Here is a 19,017-nt window from a genome sequence, read left to right as displayed (position 1 = left end):
ATGCTGATTATTTTGTATGTCATCTCCGAGAGTTTTTTTTTCGATAAACCATAATGTTCGGAGGTACTCGCAATAATAAGTGCAAGCCGCCTACATGTCCCAAATGTATAGCCCAAGGTTGAACATAGCGTTAAATTGCATAATTTCTCTGTCTATCTTTCTTTTCTCTCTGCCTAGTGCCTCCGGTGTAAAAATGGTATGCCGTTCAAGCAGTAGAGTAGGGGAAATGTAGCGCTCTGTGCGTTTGGGGGGCTGGGTCTCTCGCTCTAATCAGCCACTTTAAGCTAATGGAGGAAGAGGTCGGAACGAGAATTATTGACACCCTGTTGCCCTTAACCTGTCGCCCAATAAAGCGGATTAGTTTTCTTCAATTCATCAGCTAACCACTCTCTTGGGACGGGAATCAGACGTTTATTTGCTCATGGGAAATCAACAAGTCACGGGGTAGTTTTAACTAAGGGATCATGATTTAATTGGGAACCTGGATGATATCATGGCCGATTAAGAAATAATAGCAGAGTAGTCGGAGATTGATGACAGCTCACCTGCTGATCAGCAAATCAGTGCATCGGGAGTATAGAAAATAAATGAATATGATGACATTTTTAAAAACAAAATGTTACAGGATAGGGTCAGTTGCGGCTAAACACTATATTTATATGCATTTTTGAATACGACATCTCTATATAAAAGAAGAAAAAATACTTGCTACACTAGGCTATTCCAAATGTTACTCGCTGTAGGCTATCCTATCGCAAACTCCTATTTCGCTATCTGTTAAATGTAAGATATTTAACCTATCAATGCTTTGTCCATTTTCTCAGTTTAATTTCATTAAGGGTCCTACATGAATATTTCTATTAAAGCACTGGTGAAATATGAAGCCATTTAGCATTGGCTCGCGCACCAATCACGGAGATTTATGGCTCTTCTTCATCCCGTCCCGAGAGGGTAAAATTAATATTGCACCCTGAGATGGAAAAGGACCCTGGAACCCCGGTCCTTCCTGAAAGCTGTTCATTTGCTTGGTAATTACTTTCACAATTAACTAAAATACAAATCAAAATGACAAATCGAAATAGTTTATATATTAATTATCCTTGGTAAATGTGTTCATTATGAAAAGGCAATTTAAGGGGACCTGCTCTGTCTCTTTTATTGCAATAAATATATTCAATTAAATTGGCACAAATGGTCGCTGTCCTGAAATGTATAGGACTGCTTTTAAACACATTTGTGGCTCATAATCATTTTATCAATTTAATTTGTTGAGCCAGGCATTATCGAGGGAGTATTACTTCAAGTAAAGGACCTTGGGCGAAAGACTTTATTATTAAACGTCATTAGGGAAGATCAAATCCTAACGATAACAGCTGCATATGAGTTTTGTAGACTTCTGGAACTGAATATGAAGCTAATTCCTTTAATACCCACCCATAGGTCCCAGTGGACCTCTCAGACTTGTTAAAGATGGGTCATCAATTTTGTTTTGGGAAAGAAAAATATCAATAAATTCTTTAAAGTCCTTTTAGGACTGCGTTTGTTTAAAACATCTTTTAATCTACAAATAGTACAATAATACAATTTCTTTTCGTTGTTAGATTTGTTTGTGTGCTGGAGTTAGGCTATAATAATGAGCACAATGTGTTTCCCAAACGTTCAACGAAAGCATAAAAATCTATATCCAGATTGTACCATAACAAAGCTCCTCAAATGTATCCTTAAAGGAGCATGACCCTGCGAATTTCGTCTCCCTGGCCTGAAGCAGTGATTGACGGCCTCTCTGTCTGTCAGTGTGATCTCCCAAAAGTCAGGTGTTCACATTGATTCATTGTATCCCTGTCAAAAGGCTACATAAGCAAACCTTACATCATTTATTAACCTGAGTACTTGAGGAAAAATTGTGCCTTACCAGTTGTATTTTTTTTTTAGCTGAGCGAAGCATTGAATCTAATTTGATAAATGTAGCCTTGCATTAGTTGAATTAACATGGGCTGATGTTTCCCCATATATGCAACAATAAATAGGTTAGATATTGTGCCCTTACTGAATATTAGACATTTCCTCAAGCAAAGTGAAATTTGGCATATTTTTAAAGTAGAATGTGATTATTAAGCTAACACTGAAACATGGAAGTTGAATAAATTAAAAACGTGGCTCCTGTAACCAATATAAATTATGTAAATATGTTAATAAGAGCAGTGGTTATCACACCTGAACTGTGCTCTGATTATTCTTTCATTTATTTTGAGATTTGATCATGCTTTTATTGGTCAACAGTTACATGATTAACCATTTTCACTGACTTCTAGTGACATGGATGGCATGATTAATTAAGAGACTTTTTTTTTCACAGGCACAATGCACTTCACTCAACATAGGAGACAGGTCTAACCACTGTGTATACAATGTGGCAATGCATGTCAAACAGGCACATTATATAGTCAAGTCACATTTCACAGATTTTACAGCTCATATAAACAAAGCTTAACTCAATACATCCAGTGGCTACACACCACATTCTTAGGATTAGAGAGGTTTGCTAAATATACCATGGTATCCCGGAGACAATAAATTATTCTGATGCCTTTTTCCAGGAGCATTTTCCCCTCGCTTCCACTAAATGGATTGAACACCTATGATTGCATCATTTTTCATAGTGCCATGGAAGAGTGAAGATGTTCACTCACTGCCCTCTCCAGTGCTTTGAACAGGCTAAAGAAGAATGCTAAACAATTAAAGAAGCACTGTTTATGGAAATGTCACTGAAACAAATGCACTTTTGTCAAGCGTCATTTTTGAACCTTTTGAAAATGCATAAACAATTGGGTGAGTGATGAATTTGGTCTCCCGTGTTATTTGCATCTGTCAAGCGACATCATCAGAAGTGCTATATTGGCAACAACCAACAGCATTGATTTAATGGCTGTAATTGCATTTGGCCTAGGAATTTATTATTCTAGAATATTATTGTGCCCTCAACTAAGTGTTGATACACAGTCAAACTTTTTAAATGGATGTGACTTCTAAATGGAGACAAAAGACTCCACTTAGTAAAGTGAAACTTTGAAACTTTGGAAAGGGCTTCCCAAATCAGTTCAGTATATACCCTGCATACATGATACAGAAATACAGTGCAGCGTTCCACACTAAATCTAAACATCCTTAAAAGACATTCATATAGGAAATATCTTAAAGCATGGATGATTGCACATTTCTTTGAGAAATCAAGTACTGACGATGAGTTATAGGGACTAATTGCACATAGAAAAGGGCACAAATGAGTGACCTTTTTGGGAGTCTCTCAGTATGGATGACGTGAGGCAATGCTTTTTCCCTTAAGTATCTCCAGGAGAATAGCTGGAGCAACTCATCATCCTATTTTAAACTTAGAAGGATGGATGAGATCAATCAATAGCCCATAAGTCACATTCATTGAATTGTAATGATATCTATTTCTGAACTTCACAGAGACATTCATGTGAGGAGTACTGGTTGTGACACTAACAATGTTTTTCAATGGGCAAGATTTTGACCCTATGTGAAGCTGAGATTTCTTATTTGACCAATGTCTACAATTAGACCAACACTCTAAAGGCAAATTTTATTGACGTTTACGTTACACAACCTTTCATCTCATTCCATATATCAAGGCTAGAACAAATATATACGATCATTTAGAAGGCAGGAGATACAGTAACTGACAGGCATAGACCACGGACACTTTGTTGCTGATAACCCAATGTTTCCAAGTGGCGAGCAACACTACAGCTGATTACAAACCAGGAAGTACTTCTGAAGTCTTTCCAGCCAGTAGTATTTTACCGGAAGCCTTCATATCCAATCAGTGATCAGAGTTGTCAGGAAGGCGGGCCTCCTGTGTTGTATCTAGAAAAAAAGCTGAAAGAAAGAAACAGTCGTTTTCCTCTTTCGTTTTTACTAGCTAGCTGCCTAGTTAGAGGATCTCTATCGGTTGATCCTTCTCTAAACACAGGTAAAATTGTTTACATTATATTCACATAAATAAGAACGTTGTCTCTTTAATAGGATTGTGTATTAATATCGCTCAAAGATATACATCGTTGAGCAAAGAACAACCTGCCCCCTGTGAAGTTACTTAGCTAGCCAACAAGCTACCTAGGATTGCTATCTAGCTAGCCATAAAGCTAGCAAGCCGACTGACTTCATACTTGCTGCTTCATTAAATCAACCATCATATAACCACATGGGTTAATTGAATCGGATTTATAGTGACATTTTGCATATATTCACAACCCACGTAAGACTGTTTAATTTGAAGAATAGTAGTTAGTCAGCTGCTGAGTCATTATCTAGCAAGATACCGAGCTATCCACAGCTAAAGCAATGGCATTGCTCAACAGCCATGATCAGCTAGCTGGCTAAATCCTACAATTAGACAGTTATCTTACCATTGTAAGGACAGTAAGCGAGAGATCAACAATCTTACCATGTGGTTTTAACGTTCACTTGTCAATAACCCAATTGGCATTAGTCTGTCAGGGTGTTCTTGCAAACAATGACGTTGGGTTTTATAAGCAGTATGTAGGTACTACCTACCCAGATCATGGCTAAGCTAGGAAATGGCTCTGGGTACTTTCCATACTGTCAGTAAACAATCTGCTTCGACCAGATAGCTTGCTAATGTGTGGGGGACATGCATCTACAGTGTTTAGCGTCATCCAGTGTTTACATAGCTGGAAATATGAAGTGGTTTGAGTGCAAGATAACAAAAAGACTTTGACATTTCAAGAATTTTAAGCTACACGATGCCTTTGACCTGACGAACGTGAGTGAATGTCGCCGTCACGTTACTGATTTGGAGTGAAAGAGCTAATTGAGTAGTTGGCAAGCTCAGACATAACGTTGTTCCCGACATTGATAAGCAATATAGCTATCCATTGGCATCAACGCTATGCAGGTCAGTCACAAAGACATAATTAGATAGATTTTGGCACATAATGTCATAAATGAAAAATGTCACAGATGAAGACATCACTAAATTATCTACTGGCTTGCTAACTATAGATAGGTGGTTGTATTAAACGAAAGTTCAACATTAATAACCTGGGACACATTCATGAGCTTTCATTGGACGCGATGTTATGTACGCACTTAGTTGTTTCAAATGCAGTTGTCCAGTCATAGGCTCAGGCTGACACAATACCATTTAAGCATATGTACGTCTTACTAGAGTGGCATGATTTACACTCTATTCCCCTGTGTCTGGTTTCTCCATAGTTCCCCATGCCTCTATAAGTCACTAATGCCCATAGTGAGCACAAGGTTTTGCAGTGATGAACATTCACACATGTCTTGGGCTTCATGAGATAAACATTTCTAACTCGAGAACTGAGTGTCAGTGGACAGCATCTTGGTTCAGGCAAGCTGTTGTCAGAGATAAAGCTACATGATTTGGCCTGTGCTGGCTCCCTTTGTAAAGACAGACCATCTTGCTATCCTTAGCAGAGCATCAGCAACTCTGCATAGCTATGGTAGAATATTGTGATGTGAGAACATTGTTGTGTGTGACGCATACAGTACATCATTGTCTAGCTGTCACATAAAGTATATCCCTGTGTGAAAATGTATGTTGTGTCTAATTCTTTTGCAGAGGAAATATCCAGACCATTCCTCAATGGGAAAAGACTAATCATGTTCAGCTTTGAGGGTGATTTCAAAACAAGGCCCAAGGTATCCCTTGGGGGGGCAAGTAGAAAGGTAAGATTATTCTGATGTTTGAGTTATATAAGCTGTTAAAACAATACATGGCTTGTGATCTATGCTTCTTCAATATAGATTTCATAAAATAACTCCATATCCGCTATTCCTCAGGAGGAGAAAGCATCACTTCTTCATCGGACTCAAGAAGAAAGACGGAAACGTGAGGTGAGAATCCATGGAAGTTGTGCTCATCCCCAGTGACCTTTGAACTTCACAGTTAACCTCAGTGTTAAGTCCATGTGTTTGAATTGGATGCTCATCACTCAATACTTATTGATTCCCACACCACTATGCCTGTGTATAGTAGGTGTTAGGTTGTCAGTGTCTTGACACCCAGCTCATGAAAAAGGAATTCAAGGAATACTCACATATACTTTTCCCTTGTAGGATGAACGACGAAGACTGAAAAATGCCATCATAATTCAGTCCTATATCAGAGGATACCAGGACCGGAAACAGCAGGTGTGTTCAGTTTGGTTGTTTGTTTGTTACTACTGAACAATGAACTAGCCATTCAAGTTACTACAATCACAAATAAATAAGCAACATCAATTTTCCACCCCCTAGTCCCCCTACACGTCAATAACATCTATGTATGGTCACCACCACCACTAATGCCCTCAGCTTGTTTTCTCTCTCTCCCCTCCCTGCTTTGATGTTGTCCAGCACTCCATCCAGAGGGGGCGGTTTGACCACTGCATGTGCCAGGCTCAGTCTGCTGGGGCCCCGCCACTGTCAGACCCGTCTGCCCTCAGCTTCCTCGTACGGCAGCTGTTGTTTTTCTACAGGCAGAGTGAGGACACACAAAGACTGGTGAGCACCGACAATAACACAGCTAGAACTGAGAGGGCTGTCTGTGATGGTCAAAAGATTGGGCTCTTCTGTGTATCAGATCTGCCCACGTTCTCATTCCATAAACATACATTTACTTGTGGTTGTATTCATTCTTTCATAGGAGGGCAAGTAGACTGATATTACTGTATGGTCTTTTTCGTTCTGCTGCTAAGGCTTGGGTTGGTTTCTTCCCATTACAGTTTATGTGTTCAAAGAGAAACACGAACAATGTACTGTTTTAATTAGAGATGCACCGATAGATCGGCTGGTGACCGGAATAGACCAATTTCAGAGTGTCCAGGTGTCCGGCCTCATTGATGTTAATGATAACCTTAATTGGCAGGGTAAAACGTCTTCCTGTTTCTGTCTTTCCTGTGGACTTTTCTTTTGCTGTCTATGGGACAGTGCTCTTCCACAGGAAGTTGATTTACACAGCGGCCCCATCTTGTGAAATGGGCTAATTGGCCGATTTTCACTTGATCGGCCATGACCGGCGACCGGCCGATCAGTCTGAGACATGCCGATTTTATGCTGGTCAAATGCACTCGCGCGCCGCAATTGTAACAACACCCAGCTGAGTTTGCAAAGTTTGAAGAAGCTAGCAACCAGGCCAACACTCAGGGCTGGATGTAGGGATTTAACCGGAATTTGGTTTTTCACCGCAAAACATACGTGTGCTGTTTTCATATGGTGAAGCACCCAATCGCTATTAGCACTTCTCCTCCCCTGTGTTTGCCTGATAGCCTACTCATACATTTCCCTCGCCCTCCCATAAATGCATCAATGCATATGAAAATATGTTCCATGGTAGCATGTTCAAATGTATCATGAAAATTGTTCTTATATTTTTAGTTGGATATTGGATGTGAGAAGAAAAAAAAATGGGTGTTCCATAACAGTGCATTTATATTAGCAGTGTGTGAAATGAATGTCCCACACTGGGAAGCATTATAGATACTGCAGCTGAAGTTAGACTTGAAGAAGAATCTGTCTGCTCACCGGTTCCATTTTTTTAACAGCCATTTCATTATTGATAAGTTGATTACATTTCTATATTAACATGTTCTATTAAAGAAAAGATAGAAAATAACTATTTGTGTGTGCTGTAAAATGGTTAGAAGAAATGAAATCGGAATCGACTAAAATCGGTATCAGCTGGTCAAAAACTCTATGAAAAATCAGAAATCGGTGCATCTCTAGTTTTAATGTAGGTTACCAGTGGTTGCAGGGCCTGGTCTCTACTCAGAAATAACATTTAGTAGTAGATAAAAAATAGGGAACACGTCATTGAGGCTCTATGTGAAACAGTTGCTTTTCATTGTTGACAGATAGTACTCTCACAAGTAATTTAGGGGCGCTTTTGACAATAAAGATTGTTCCGATGTGATTCCAAACATATCTATGGTTTATAGTAGCAGGCTGTACAGTGGGAAAGGCTGTGTGTACTTACCTCATGACAGTACTGTATGTGTTGTGGAGGTGGAGTTGACGTTGTATTATGATGGCAGATATGGATGTGCCAGAACCTGGTGAAGCACCACGCCCAGTTTGTAAGCCTCCTGGGGGGTCCAGAGAGGCAAACGTGTGTCTTTCAGATCAAGAGGATGCTGGGACACTGCTGCAGGTATACACATCACTACTCTCTCTCAAGTACATCTGTTCTTAGATTGCTTCGTTTAACAGATGTTGTCGTCCAGAATGCCTTGTGGTTGTTAGTGTTCTTAGTGCCTAGTTCTACCAACAGGGCCCTAGGATATGCATGCATGCATGTGGCAGTTCATCGTCAGGGTGACCTTAAAGCTGACCCATTTCTCTCTGTGTGTTTGGTTGGAGCAGACTGTTGCAGCTGTGCAGGGATGACAGTTTGAATGTGGCTGTGCCCATGAGGATGCTGGAGGTCTTCTACTCAGAAAGAACCTATGTGTCTGTTCTGCAGGATGCTAACTGTGTAACAGCGCTTATTGAGCAAATTTTGCACTATATGGTTCAAAAAGGTAAAATTACATTAAGTACCATTATTAATTTTATCAATCAATCAAAGGTCCTTTTACTTTTTTAATGCCATGTTTACCTATCCTTCTGCAACAACTATGTGACTCTCTCTCTCTCTCTCTCTCTCTCTTTCCTACTGAACCTATCCTCCTGCAGGATACTACAAGTCTCTTTATATTTTGGTGAATCACAAGTTGCCGTCGAGTTTGGAGTACAGTGATGTCCCCTCAACCCCCTTGGCCAGCACTTTGCTGGAGCACACACTCAAGCCTCTGCACTTTAACTATACCTCCTGTTCAGCGGATGCCAGGTACACACACACACACATACACACATACAACTGAATGCACACACCCACGCGCACAAATGCACACAAATACACACACACACACACACACACACACTTTCTCTCTTCTCACTTGTTCACTCATTCACTCAGACACAACATCATCTTGATGTACGAGCCCCTCAGCTGGTCGTAGACATATCCATGCATTCCAGGCCCTTTACTGAACATGAGATACAGAAACCCACACCCTACTGCATATCATGAACCTTGAAAAGATACCATTCTGTTCCTTACAAACCAGATAACACGACTTAAATCTGTATGCTAGCAGTTTTCTGTGTTCAACAGCAGCTCCCATGTCACCCATTACAGAGCGCTTCTTAAGAGGTCAGTCCTCGGGGGGCCAGAGGAATTCCTTTGTCGCTGGTGCATGCACCGAAAAATCACCCTCTAAAAGGCCCATAATGGAGAGGCCCTCCTGCTCTGTTTGTCCTTCCAGGCCACAGTGATGCCGTAATGGCTTCTCCCTACCTGTTTACAGCCTGCCATAAACGCCCTGCTCTGGCCGGGGAGGGGAGAACAGGCCGTGTTTGCTCCCCATTCTTAACATTCCTAATGACAAACGACACACTGTTGTTCTTTCTTTTCTCTGTTCCGTGGCTGAAGAAAGGCAGTGCTCGGGGTGCGAGAACCTTGTGCACACACACTCTCTCCGTAGGCCAATTATCACACCCGAGGACCACCAGATGTGGGCCCCTTGCTTGTGTTTGAGCTCGTGTTATTGATTGGCTTGTGTAGCTGAAAGGGGATTGAGCTGCCCCTGTTCATTTAGAACAAGTGCAGGGTCTGTTTTTTTCCTGGTCATGTTTGAGGGTTTTTGTGTCGGGGATCGTGCACATCTGGCTGATGCTGTTTTTAGGGGGGAAATCCCGTCACAGTGGTCATGCGTCCTGATAATTTGTGATTATTTTGTGAAGAATTGGTGTACATTCTTTTCAATCGATCACTTTTCACCTACTTGTGAGATGTTTTATCTTGAAAATAAATATCACATTCCCTGTATTAGAAAAAAATAGGTGTTATATATATTTCTGTATTAGCAAGGAAGCAGGAGCTAAGCTGTATTACTGCTATCAATATATCTCAGATATTGTTGAAACGGTAAGCTTAAAAAGAATTACATTTTATTTTGAAAGTGTATGGGAAGATGCAGTCTAATTTGCCTGACGGAAATGAAAGGCTTTTAACAACATCCAACCATTATATAAGTACACAATAATTACTTGTCTTGTTACTTCCGTTCACATATTATAGTCAAATTAGACTAAGGTAGAGGAAGAAATGCCGTGTTACACAAGCACATGTTTCACAAATGTCTCTTTATCATGGCATGGCTGCCCGCAACTGAATGGTCAAGGACAGGTGTTCAAATTCATCAACGGATGCACTGCTCACAGCCTCCCATATGTTTTGCACTCTCCATTAATGTGGACCTGCGGTGGTTCCTGCTGGTCTTGAGTTTTATGCATTGGTTTCTTTCCAGCCCTGAGCATGATTCAGAAAGGCATCATTGTATCTTTACATAGAGCCTAAATCTCATCTAAACACAGGTTCACTCTGGGTGTGTGATTGCATCAAGTACATCAGTCTGTGGTCCCAGAATAATGTTAAGTAAAATAAAATTAATAAGCATCAAATACAATAGTTCCCAGAGACTAATTCCAAATGCATGGAGTTCATGATGGTATAGACCCTTTCATCAATAAAAACAAAAACAATGCTTGAACGTTCTATTTGGGCCCCAATCTACTTCCTCTACATTAAGATAACATATGGAATGTTAAAAAGGAAGTCTTGTGGGGCCAACTATGATGCTGATAATGGAACTCTCTTGAAAGGGTCCATAGTTGCCTTCCTTTTACTCTCCTGAGCCTTCTATTTCCTTCTATGTTTTGTCTCATCCCTCTCTTCTCTCTGTTCTCCCCTCTCAGGCAGTATGTGTTCTCGGCCTTCACAGAAGAGTTCATCTCGGTTGCGTTTACTGAGCAGGTGTTCCACTTCTTCATCCCCGCACTGTCGGACCCACGGCTGGCCTTCCCATTCCAACCCTTCCTGGCCTCCCTGCGGGCCACCGTAGTTTCCTCCGCCACCATGCAAGCACAGGCCCCCTGGCTCCTATACTTTGTTCTCTCCGTTGGAGAGACTAACCTAGGTAATGCCCTAACGTGATTTATTCTTTGTGTGTGTGTGAGGGAGAGAGAGAATACTAATGTAAAATAATGAAATGCAAGTTGTGTGTGTGAGAATCCACTGACCTAGGTTTTGATGGCTTCATAAGTGTGTGTGTGTGTGTGTGTGTGTGTGCGTGCACGCAGGATGTCTATCTGAAGAAGGTCTGCTGCTGTACCTGAGTGCCCTGCAGACTCTGCTTCCACTGCTCCCTGTGTCTGATAGCACCAGAAGAGCTGAGGTCACCAGTGACTCTGAGGACGAGGAGGAGACCAACATGCACTCCCGCTCCGCACATGTAAAACACGCTACACATTTACTTACACACAGCAGGCTTGTGCAAAATTCCTCTTAAATTGGCTCTTAAATTCCAATTCAATTCATGAATTTCACTTGCATTTCAATTGAGTTAGCAAACAGGAAGCAGAATTGCTATTCGAATTGTGCACAACCCTGATACGCACCCCTGTGTGAACCTCACTGTGGGAATGTATGGTGTATGGAGGCACACATTTCCTTTCTTTTTTACTCCTACATGAGATAATGCATGTCTCTTTTAATGCATGTCTATTTAAATTGGGTTGGTCCTTATATCATTTGTGTTGTTAGGATGCTTTAGAGGTTTTTTTTGTGTGCTGGTCTGCTGATTGGAGATGGATCTCTGTTTCCTGCCATTAAAAAGAACATTTGGTTGATTGGTCCCCCCCCTCTCTCGCTCGCTCTCCACTCTCAGGACGACTGTCGGATCTCGGTGCAGCTGATCACGGAGGAGTGCATTCTGAAGCTGGACACCAAGCTGCAGACCAATGCGCTCCTGACGCTGGTGTGGAGGGACTCTGCCAGCGAGGAGGTGTTCACCATGATGGCCTCCATCTGCCACACACTCATGGTGCAGCATCGCATGATGGTGCCCAAAGTCAGGTCAGGACGCACACACGCACACATACACATACACACGCACACACACACACACGCACGCACATACACACATACACGCACACACACACACACACACACACTCACACTCACACTCACACTAATATATCTGGTAATAGCTTCATAGTGCTGAGATTCAGGTTACAAATTAACTATGTAAACATAAAATGTTTTTTGTCCCCGTCATAATCCCGCTAAAGATAAAAAATTACTCGGATGCAATGACTAATGACCAGTCTTCAAGTCATTATGTTCATCTTACACAGACCAATAAACATGTGCATAAATACCCAGATTCATATTGTCACATTCTTATAGATTTTGAAACTCATAAATGGATGTGTGCCCTCATGCATGGAAACATGTAATCCCCCACTCCTAATAGATTTTAGACAAACATCTTAAACTCCGCAAGGTAATGTGTCAAAGTGCCTGGGGCCCGTTTATAAGGGAGCATCATGCTGAGCATCAGGCCTCTGCAGTCTTCAGCAGTACCCAGTTACTCATCTGAATTAGCACTAGCGCTAATGATATCACTGATGAGATGAGCACATTAGCTTTCCTGTGTACCTGACGCCTTTTACTACCACTGCAGGAAGTGGATGTCAGGACTAACTGTCTCTCCATAATTAGGGCAATTATCTGTCTCTGTGGCCTGATTGTATTAGAACAGGATATTGGGGCGGGGGGGGTAATGGGATGGAACCAGCTTGGGTTTTACAGCCGGTGTCACAGTTCTGCTCGACTGGGTATTATGACACTGAAACGAGCCAAGAGATGGACAGAACTAGAGAGAAGGAGGAGAAGTGGGTGAAAGGATAAAAAACGGAGAGATGGTTTACATATACTTTTACTTTACTTGCCCTTACTTGGGTTGGCCCTCCAGGACTATATTGCTTGTGTATAAACGGTGTATGTTCATTATAATCTCTGTTTGATTTCTTTATCCATTCAGATAACATTTTCTAGATTTGTGTTTAGTCACCCATGATCCGACAGGACAGACAGACCTTATTTATAAGAGTATACAGAAGACCCCTTTTAGGCATTTTATCATCGCAGTCTAACACACAGTGGCTCAGAGGGGTCATATGGGCAGGTCAGGAGGGCGTATTTTGGGTTTTTGCGAGGATCCAGTCTGACCTTGGTTAGGTCCACTGGGTGCACTCACTCCTGTCCTGTCCTGTCCTGATTACATAAGCTGTTTCAGTCTCTACCTACATCAAGGACGACCCCTGTGATGTCATTGCCATTTTTTCACCTTTGACCCAAGAAATGATGGTTAGGGGCAGCTCCATTGCTGACCCCCTCCACCGAGCTCGTCTCCGATGATATCCCTAAAAACACATCCCCAAACTTTTATTAAATGTTATTTTTGCTTACCAAACCACCCCCCCTATATATTTCTCTCCTCTCCTCCTCTCGGCCCCTCTCCCTCTCTCTCTCTTCCTCTCCTCCTTTTTATTTGGTGGTATTTTTATTTTACAGCTCCCTCTGAGCGAAACGCTTTTACCATAAATCCTGCTCCTCGCCCCTCTATCATTATCGGATATCTGTACAAAATAATTAGCTCACTGCCCAAGATTAATTCCTGCAGAAGTGGACGGGATAGCTTTACAAGAGGCGAAGGGGAGGCCAATTACAGCCTAGCCTGATTTACAGCGCTTAAAGAAGAGGTCGGCCTGAATGCTGCCTCCTCCCTGCCCGCCCGCCCGCCTGCCTCTCTGCGTGCCGCAGGCCTCCTGTTGAAGAGCACCGGCCCTTTAATAAATATGAATCTGAGGGATGGGGCCTGATATCAGAGAGAGATTAGTGGCTCCGGTCTCTGTGGATCTGTGAGTGTTATGCCATTTGAGAATCGGAGAATAGGTATTTTTGCTGATCATTGAGATTGGATACTTTGGCTGGTTTGCATTGGTTTCAGAGCATGTAAATATTTGTAAGGATCTTATTATATTTAAATATATTTGTCAGCATGAGTATAAGGAAATTACATTTATGGGTGAAATTAATAGATCTCCCTGTAGTTGTGAAACGGAGATCAGCACAGGTTGTCTTTGGCTTTTTTTTACCACTTCTGGCTAGCATTTAATGTTAGCTTAATAATTGGTGTTTTCTTTTTTAGAAGTGGTGTGAAAGGGGAATTGATGTGTGTGTAATCTTTCCGTAAGTGTTTGCCCCTGACTTAAACAGTGGAGTAACTGCCCACACTTTCAAACACACACACACACACACACACACACACACACACACACACACACACACACACACACACACACACACACACTGATGGACCCAAGTCAGGTCCATGCATGGCCCTGGCTCTCTGATCTCCAGTGCACCATGAGGGTGTAGTTTACATGAGAAAAGTGCCGCCGGGACCACCGGATTCTCGGCAGTAAGGTGGCACCCAGCTGAGGCCTCCTCTTCAAAGGGCTCCCAGGAAACCTCCTGCCGGCTCCAGGAGAGGCAGCCTGAGCAAACGCGCCAGCGCCTTCAGCATCTGGCAGAGGTCTCACTGGGGCGGGGGGGTTGGGGTCTGGGGTCTTGGTCTATCTACAAATGACTTGACTAATATGACAATAGTGGGTATATATAGGGAGGAATGAATTTGAGGGTCTCTGCTTTCCTGAGTAGGCTCTGGCAAGAGTAAGGAAGGAAGTACACTTCTGCGGACATGGCTTCACACAACTCAGACATGGGTGTGTCTGTCTCCATACTTTTTTTTGCTGCTACGGACTCTTCTCTCCCACTGAAGTACAGACCAGTATTTTTAGACCTGAATGGACAGGTGGACTGTGTAGAACACTAAATTTGACAGGCCGTGTTTGTAGAAGCATACTTTCCCCTTGGTACCTCGTGCGTCAAGAGTAGAAATGGGCAATCCTTGGAAAGGTCCAAATTAAAATGGAAGTGATCATAAACAGAAAAACTGGAAGATTTATGTCAAAATTTAAAATGAAAGTGACTTCAGTTTGGCTTGATTGTGCCCTGAATGGCTTGCACTTGTTTGTTTATTTTAACATGATGAACTTTTATTCTTCTCTTCCGACCGGTTTGCGTTCCCGGCATGTCATTCTTTCCGTCGGTCATCCATTTGCCTCGGCATTACGGCTCCATCAGCCGGTGCTGAGTGCGCTGCCGGGCGCCGGCTTCACTCCTCGTTCCTCACACAGGCACATTTGAATCAATCTGCTGTCGCCGTTTCAACAAAATGGTCACTGCTCTTTTATCAAGGTCATTTTAATTCACCACCCCCACCCCAGCCTGTGTGTGTGTGTGTTGGTGTGTGTGTGTGTTTGGTGTTTATTAGTACTTCATCTCATGATTGAAATGGAGCTTTTGTGTTCTCGCAGGCCGTAAATCACCATGTCACTCAGCGGTTTAGTGCTTTGTTTCCCATTTCAATCAAACGGGGGGCTCTTTAAAGGCAAAAGAGCACTCTGACCCCCCCCACCTCACCCACCATAGGCACCCCTCCTCTGTCCTCCCTTCATGGCTGTCGTGTGAACAGCAGGCCGGGCAGAAGAGGTGGGGGATGGGGGGTGGGTGTTGGCAGCTCTCCCTCCCCCTGACAGGTGCCTAAAATCATTGTGTGTGTTTTTTATATACACTCGGACTCATTCTATTTCTCTTTTCACGTTTTTTTTTTTAAGAGGCCCAGCATATTGCATAAAGGCACCTCCATTAGAAGTCATTAGATATGAAGTCCCCACCCTTTTTTTCACCCCCCCCTCCCTCAATCTCAATATCCCTCCCTCTCTTTCTTTCTCTCCTCCCTCTCTCTTTCTCTCCTCCTTCTCTTTCTTTCTCTCCTCCTTTCTCTGTTTCCCCACCTCTCCCTATAGGCTTACAATCCATTTCCCTCATTACAGAGAAAGGAGACTGGCCTCTCCAGGTCAGATGCCACTTATAGATGCTAATGCTGGAGGGTCATAAAACCTTCCCCTTCTCTGTCCTTTTCAACAGCTTCCATCTTGTTTTTTTTATTTTATTTTCAGGTTGTTTACTCTGGAGGTGCTACCTGCCATTAGCAGGATAGTCTGGGTATACAGGCTGGGGGGGACAAAACTGGAATGTCCAGGTTTGAATGCGGTTTGAGTGACTAGCACATAAACTACTCACAGGTGTGTGTGTCCTCACACGTAGGTGTCAAAGTTGTTCAGGCATAGTTAGCTCTGTCCCACACACCTTTTAATACACTGTCTGTCTCTCTCACACACACACACCCCCCTATTCAACTCTTCTGAGAGTGTGTAATGCTGTGTAGGTATGTGGAAGCATGCAATCCTGAGCTGGGATCTGTGTGTGTGTGTGTGTGCGCGCGCCAGTCCTCTACTTCAGGCCCCCATTGTCCTGCTTCTGTGGCCATTAAGTGAAATGGGCAGCCCCTCTCAGGAAGCCAACGTCTGTTTACGAGCCATGGGCCAGGCCGCTAGTTTACTAATGGAGGGTGCCTCACCTAAATAAAGCTTAATGGCTCATTTAATCTCCCCTCGCCAAGCACGGACAGTGCCCAGAGAGAGGGAGAGACCGAGAGGGAGACGGAGGGGTAGAAGGAGAAATGGACAGAGGCGCACAGTCAGTGCCCAGAGAGAGGGAGGGATGGAGAGAGGGTGATGGAGGAGTAGAAGGAGAAATGGACAGAGAGAGAGGAAGAGATGGAGAGTGAATGACGGAGAAATGGACAGAGAGAGGGAGAGTTGGAGGGAAAGGGGGATCAGCGACCCATGGATCATCACTCTGTTACATCTTCTTCATGTGTCTTTTGTGGTAAAAGATTGTAAAGAGTACACCAAGGCATTCTGGGCTGTACGCCGTGATTCCGATTGACGTATGGTGGAATAAAATGAACAAATGTGCTGACATGGATTTGTTTTTTTTGTGTTCTGTATTTTGCTTCTGTGCTGCATTGACATCTTTTACCTTTTTTGTCCTCTGTAGGCTACTGTACAGTTTGGCCTTCAACGCCCGGTTCCTCAGACATCTCTGGCACTTGATCACCTCCATGACCACCACAATGATCACGGGGTGAGCTTAACATACCCTCACCGATATGAACTTCTCTTTAGTAAGACATCTGACATCTTTAGTAAGAGCATAACATGCGATGTTAGTGTGTTCACCATTTCGTCCCCCCCATCTTCTTCTCCTGCTCTCCTTGTTCCTGCAGCTCCATGGTTCCTCTGCTGCAGGTGTTGTCTCGCGGTTCCCCCATGTCGCTGGAGGACTCCAACCGCATCATCCCCCTCTTTTATCTCTTCAGCTCGCTCTTCAGTCACGCCCTCATCTCTGTGCATGACTCAGAGTTCTTTGGCTCCTCCCTTCCAGGTTCTGAAGATGATGTGTACAACAGTATGTTACAACTATGAAAATGCATTCTCAGTCTTTAGCAACATGGTACACATACACTTGTTCACTCATCGCACCGCTCAAACGAAAGATGGTCGTAGCATCAATTGCGTAACACTCAAACGTGTAGCAAACGCGTGGAATTCTGTGCAACTGTAGGCAGTATACTAACATCTACTCCAACATGTTCTTCATAGCCTCTGAAAACCTAAAAATATCTCTCTCTATTTACATCATTTAAGATATTTCCTCAGAGCAATATTCCCAACCACATTGGTTTCTCGCCTTTCCCACATCTCCTCCACTGACCCCTCCGTGCTGTGTCTCTCCCAGACTCAGGGCAGAGCCCGTCGTCCTCTATGATGCCCTTCTCCCTGACTGAGCTGGTGTCCCTGTCGCGATGCATGCGGGACGCCGGCCTGGGCATCATCAAGCTGGCCTACCCCGAGACTAAGAGCGAGCATCGCGAGGAGTACGTGGCGGCCTTCCGCAGCGTAGGGGTCACCACCAACGCCGCTGTTCAGCAGCGCATCCAGGCCCAGCAGAAGCGCTGGGTGCAGCTCTTCAAGGTGGGTGACCTGAGGTTGTGACCTAGTCACACACGGACATAATGGGTACTGAACATCTAATGGCTAAAACGGCTGACGGTGAACTGGTATAAAATAGCACAATACATAATGTTGTGTTCTGACAATGACAATGAACTGACATAAAATAACACAGTATATGTTTAACATGCTAGCTCATAGTCAGTAAAGTCTGCTATTTAGTTTTCCAGTAGCCAGTATGTCTGTGTGTGATCAGTTCAAATAGGAATTTTAGGATCTAATCACAGCTCTGATTGGACAGAGTTGACTTGGAATCAGTTACGTTGATGAGAGGATGTCCATCCATTTTGAATATGTTCAGTGTGGTTCAGTCTGTTTAATACACCTTTTAGGAGTCCATGTTTCAAAATGATTGAATTAATTAATTTGGCAAAGATCAACATTGAAATCTAGTGTTCACTCTTATGCAGTAACTGTTGGATCAGTTGCTATCTTAATGTTTCTTCCCTCCCAAACCATAAGGTTTGATAAAGCTTTATAATCTGTTGGTAATCACTGGTTTAATCTTGTTAAGTAATGACTTTATCAGGACTTTTTCCACATGCTTAGCTCATAATGACTTTAGTGAACAACACTGATAGCACACAACACCTCTTTCTCTCTCTCTCTCTCTCTCTCTCTCTCTCATACACACACACACACACACACACACACACACACACACACACACACACACACACACTCTCTCTCTCCCTCAAAAAGACACACCCACACGCACAAATTACAGCATATTAATAGACTTCCGACTCTGATGACTGCTGAGTAATTTGCACACATTAGTTTTATCATCCTTTTGCCTCTTGACAACCCAGTAATTGTTTTCCATTTGACAGGCATTCTTTTGTTACACGTGTTTACCCGCCCTTTTCGTTCGTGTCTTCAGGAGTTTTCTCTGTTACTCTTTCCTACTCAGTTCGGTCATACCCACCTTTGTGTGCTTTGAGAGAAAAAGAGGGAAAAAATGTAAATAGGAGAAAATATGAGCACGTTGAAGAGAAGAATAGAGGGAACAAGCAAAAAAGGTAGAGGGTAAAA

General features: G+C 42.9%; 1 protein-coding gene across 1 annotated transcript in view; it reads left to right on the top strand.

Annotated features, from left to right (window-relative positions):
• Positions 1 to 3,863: 3,863 nt before the first annotated feature.
• Positions 3,864 to 19,017, top strand: part of ube3c (ubiquitin protein ligase E3C) — a 37,565-nt gene continuing 22,411 nt past the window's right edge. The window contains exons 1-14 of the mRNA XM_048266432.1: positions 3,864 to 3,994; positions 5,633 to 5,739; positions 5,854 to 5,907; positions 6,130 to 6,204; positions 6,409 to 6,555; positions 8,085 to 8,200; positions 8,413 to 8,570; positions 8,725 to 8,878; positions 10,849 to 11,069; positions 11,233 to 11,384; positions 11,820 to 12,007; positions 16,967 to 17,053; positions 17,196 to 17,377; positions 17,708 to 17,943. Coding sequence (XP_048122389.1) covers positions 5,674 to 5,739; positions 5,854 to 5,907; positions 6,130 to 6,204; positions 6,409 to 6,555; positions 8,085 to 8,200; positions 8,413 to 8,570; positions 8,725 to 8,878; positions 10,849 to 11,069; positions 11,233 to 11,384; positions 11,820 to 12,007; positions 16,967 to 17,053; positions 17,196 to 17,377; positions 17,708 to 17,943 — 1,836 coding nt within the window. The 5' untranslated portion in view covers positions 3,864 to 3,994; positions 5,633 to 5,673. The remainder of the gene's footprint in view (positions 3,995 to 5,632; positions 5,740 to 5,853; positions 5,908 to 6,129; positions 6,205 to 6,408; positions 6,556 to 8,084; positions 8,201 to 8,412; positions 8,571 to 8,724; positions 8,879 to 10,848; positions 11,070 to 11,232; positions 11,385 to 11,819; positions 12,008 to 16,966; positions 17,054 to 17,195; positions 17,378 to 17,707; positions 17,944 to 19,017) is intronic.

Source organism: Alosa alosa, chromosome 16, assembly GCF_017589495.1.
Source record: "Alosa alosa isolate M-15738 ecotype Scorff River chromosome 16, AALO_Geno_1.1, whole genome shotgun sequence".
NCBI lineage: Eukaryota > Metazoa > Chordata > Actinopteri > Clupeiformes > Clupeidae > Alosa > Alosa alosa.
This window is presented reverse-complemented; position numbering and strand designations above follow the sequence as displayed.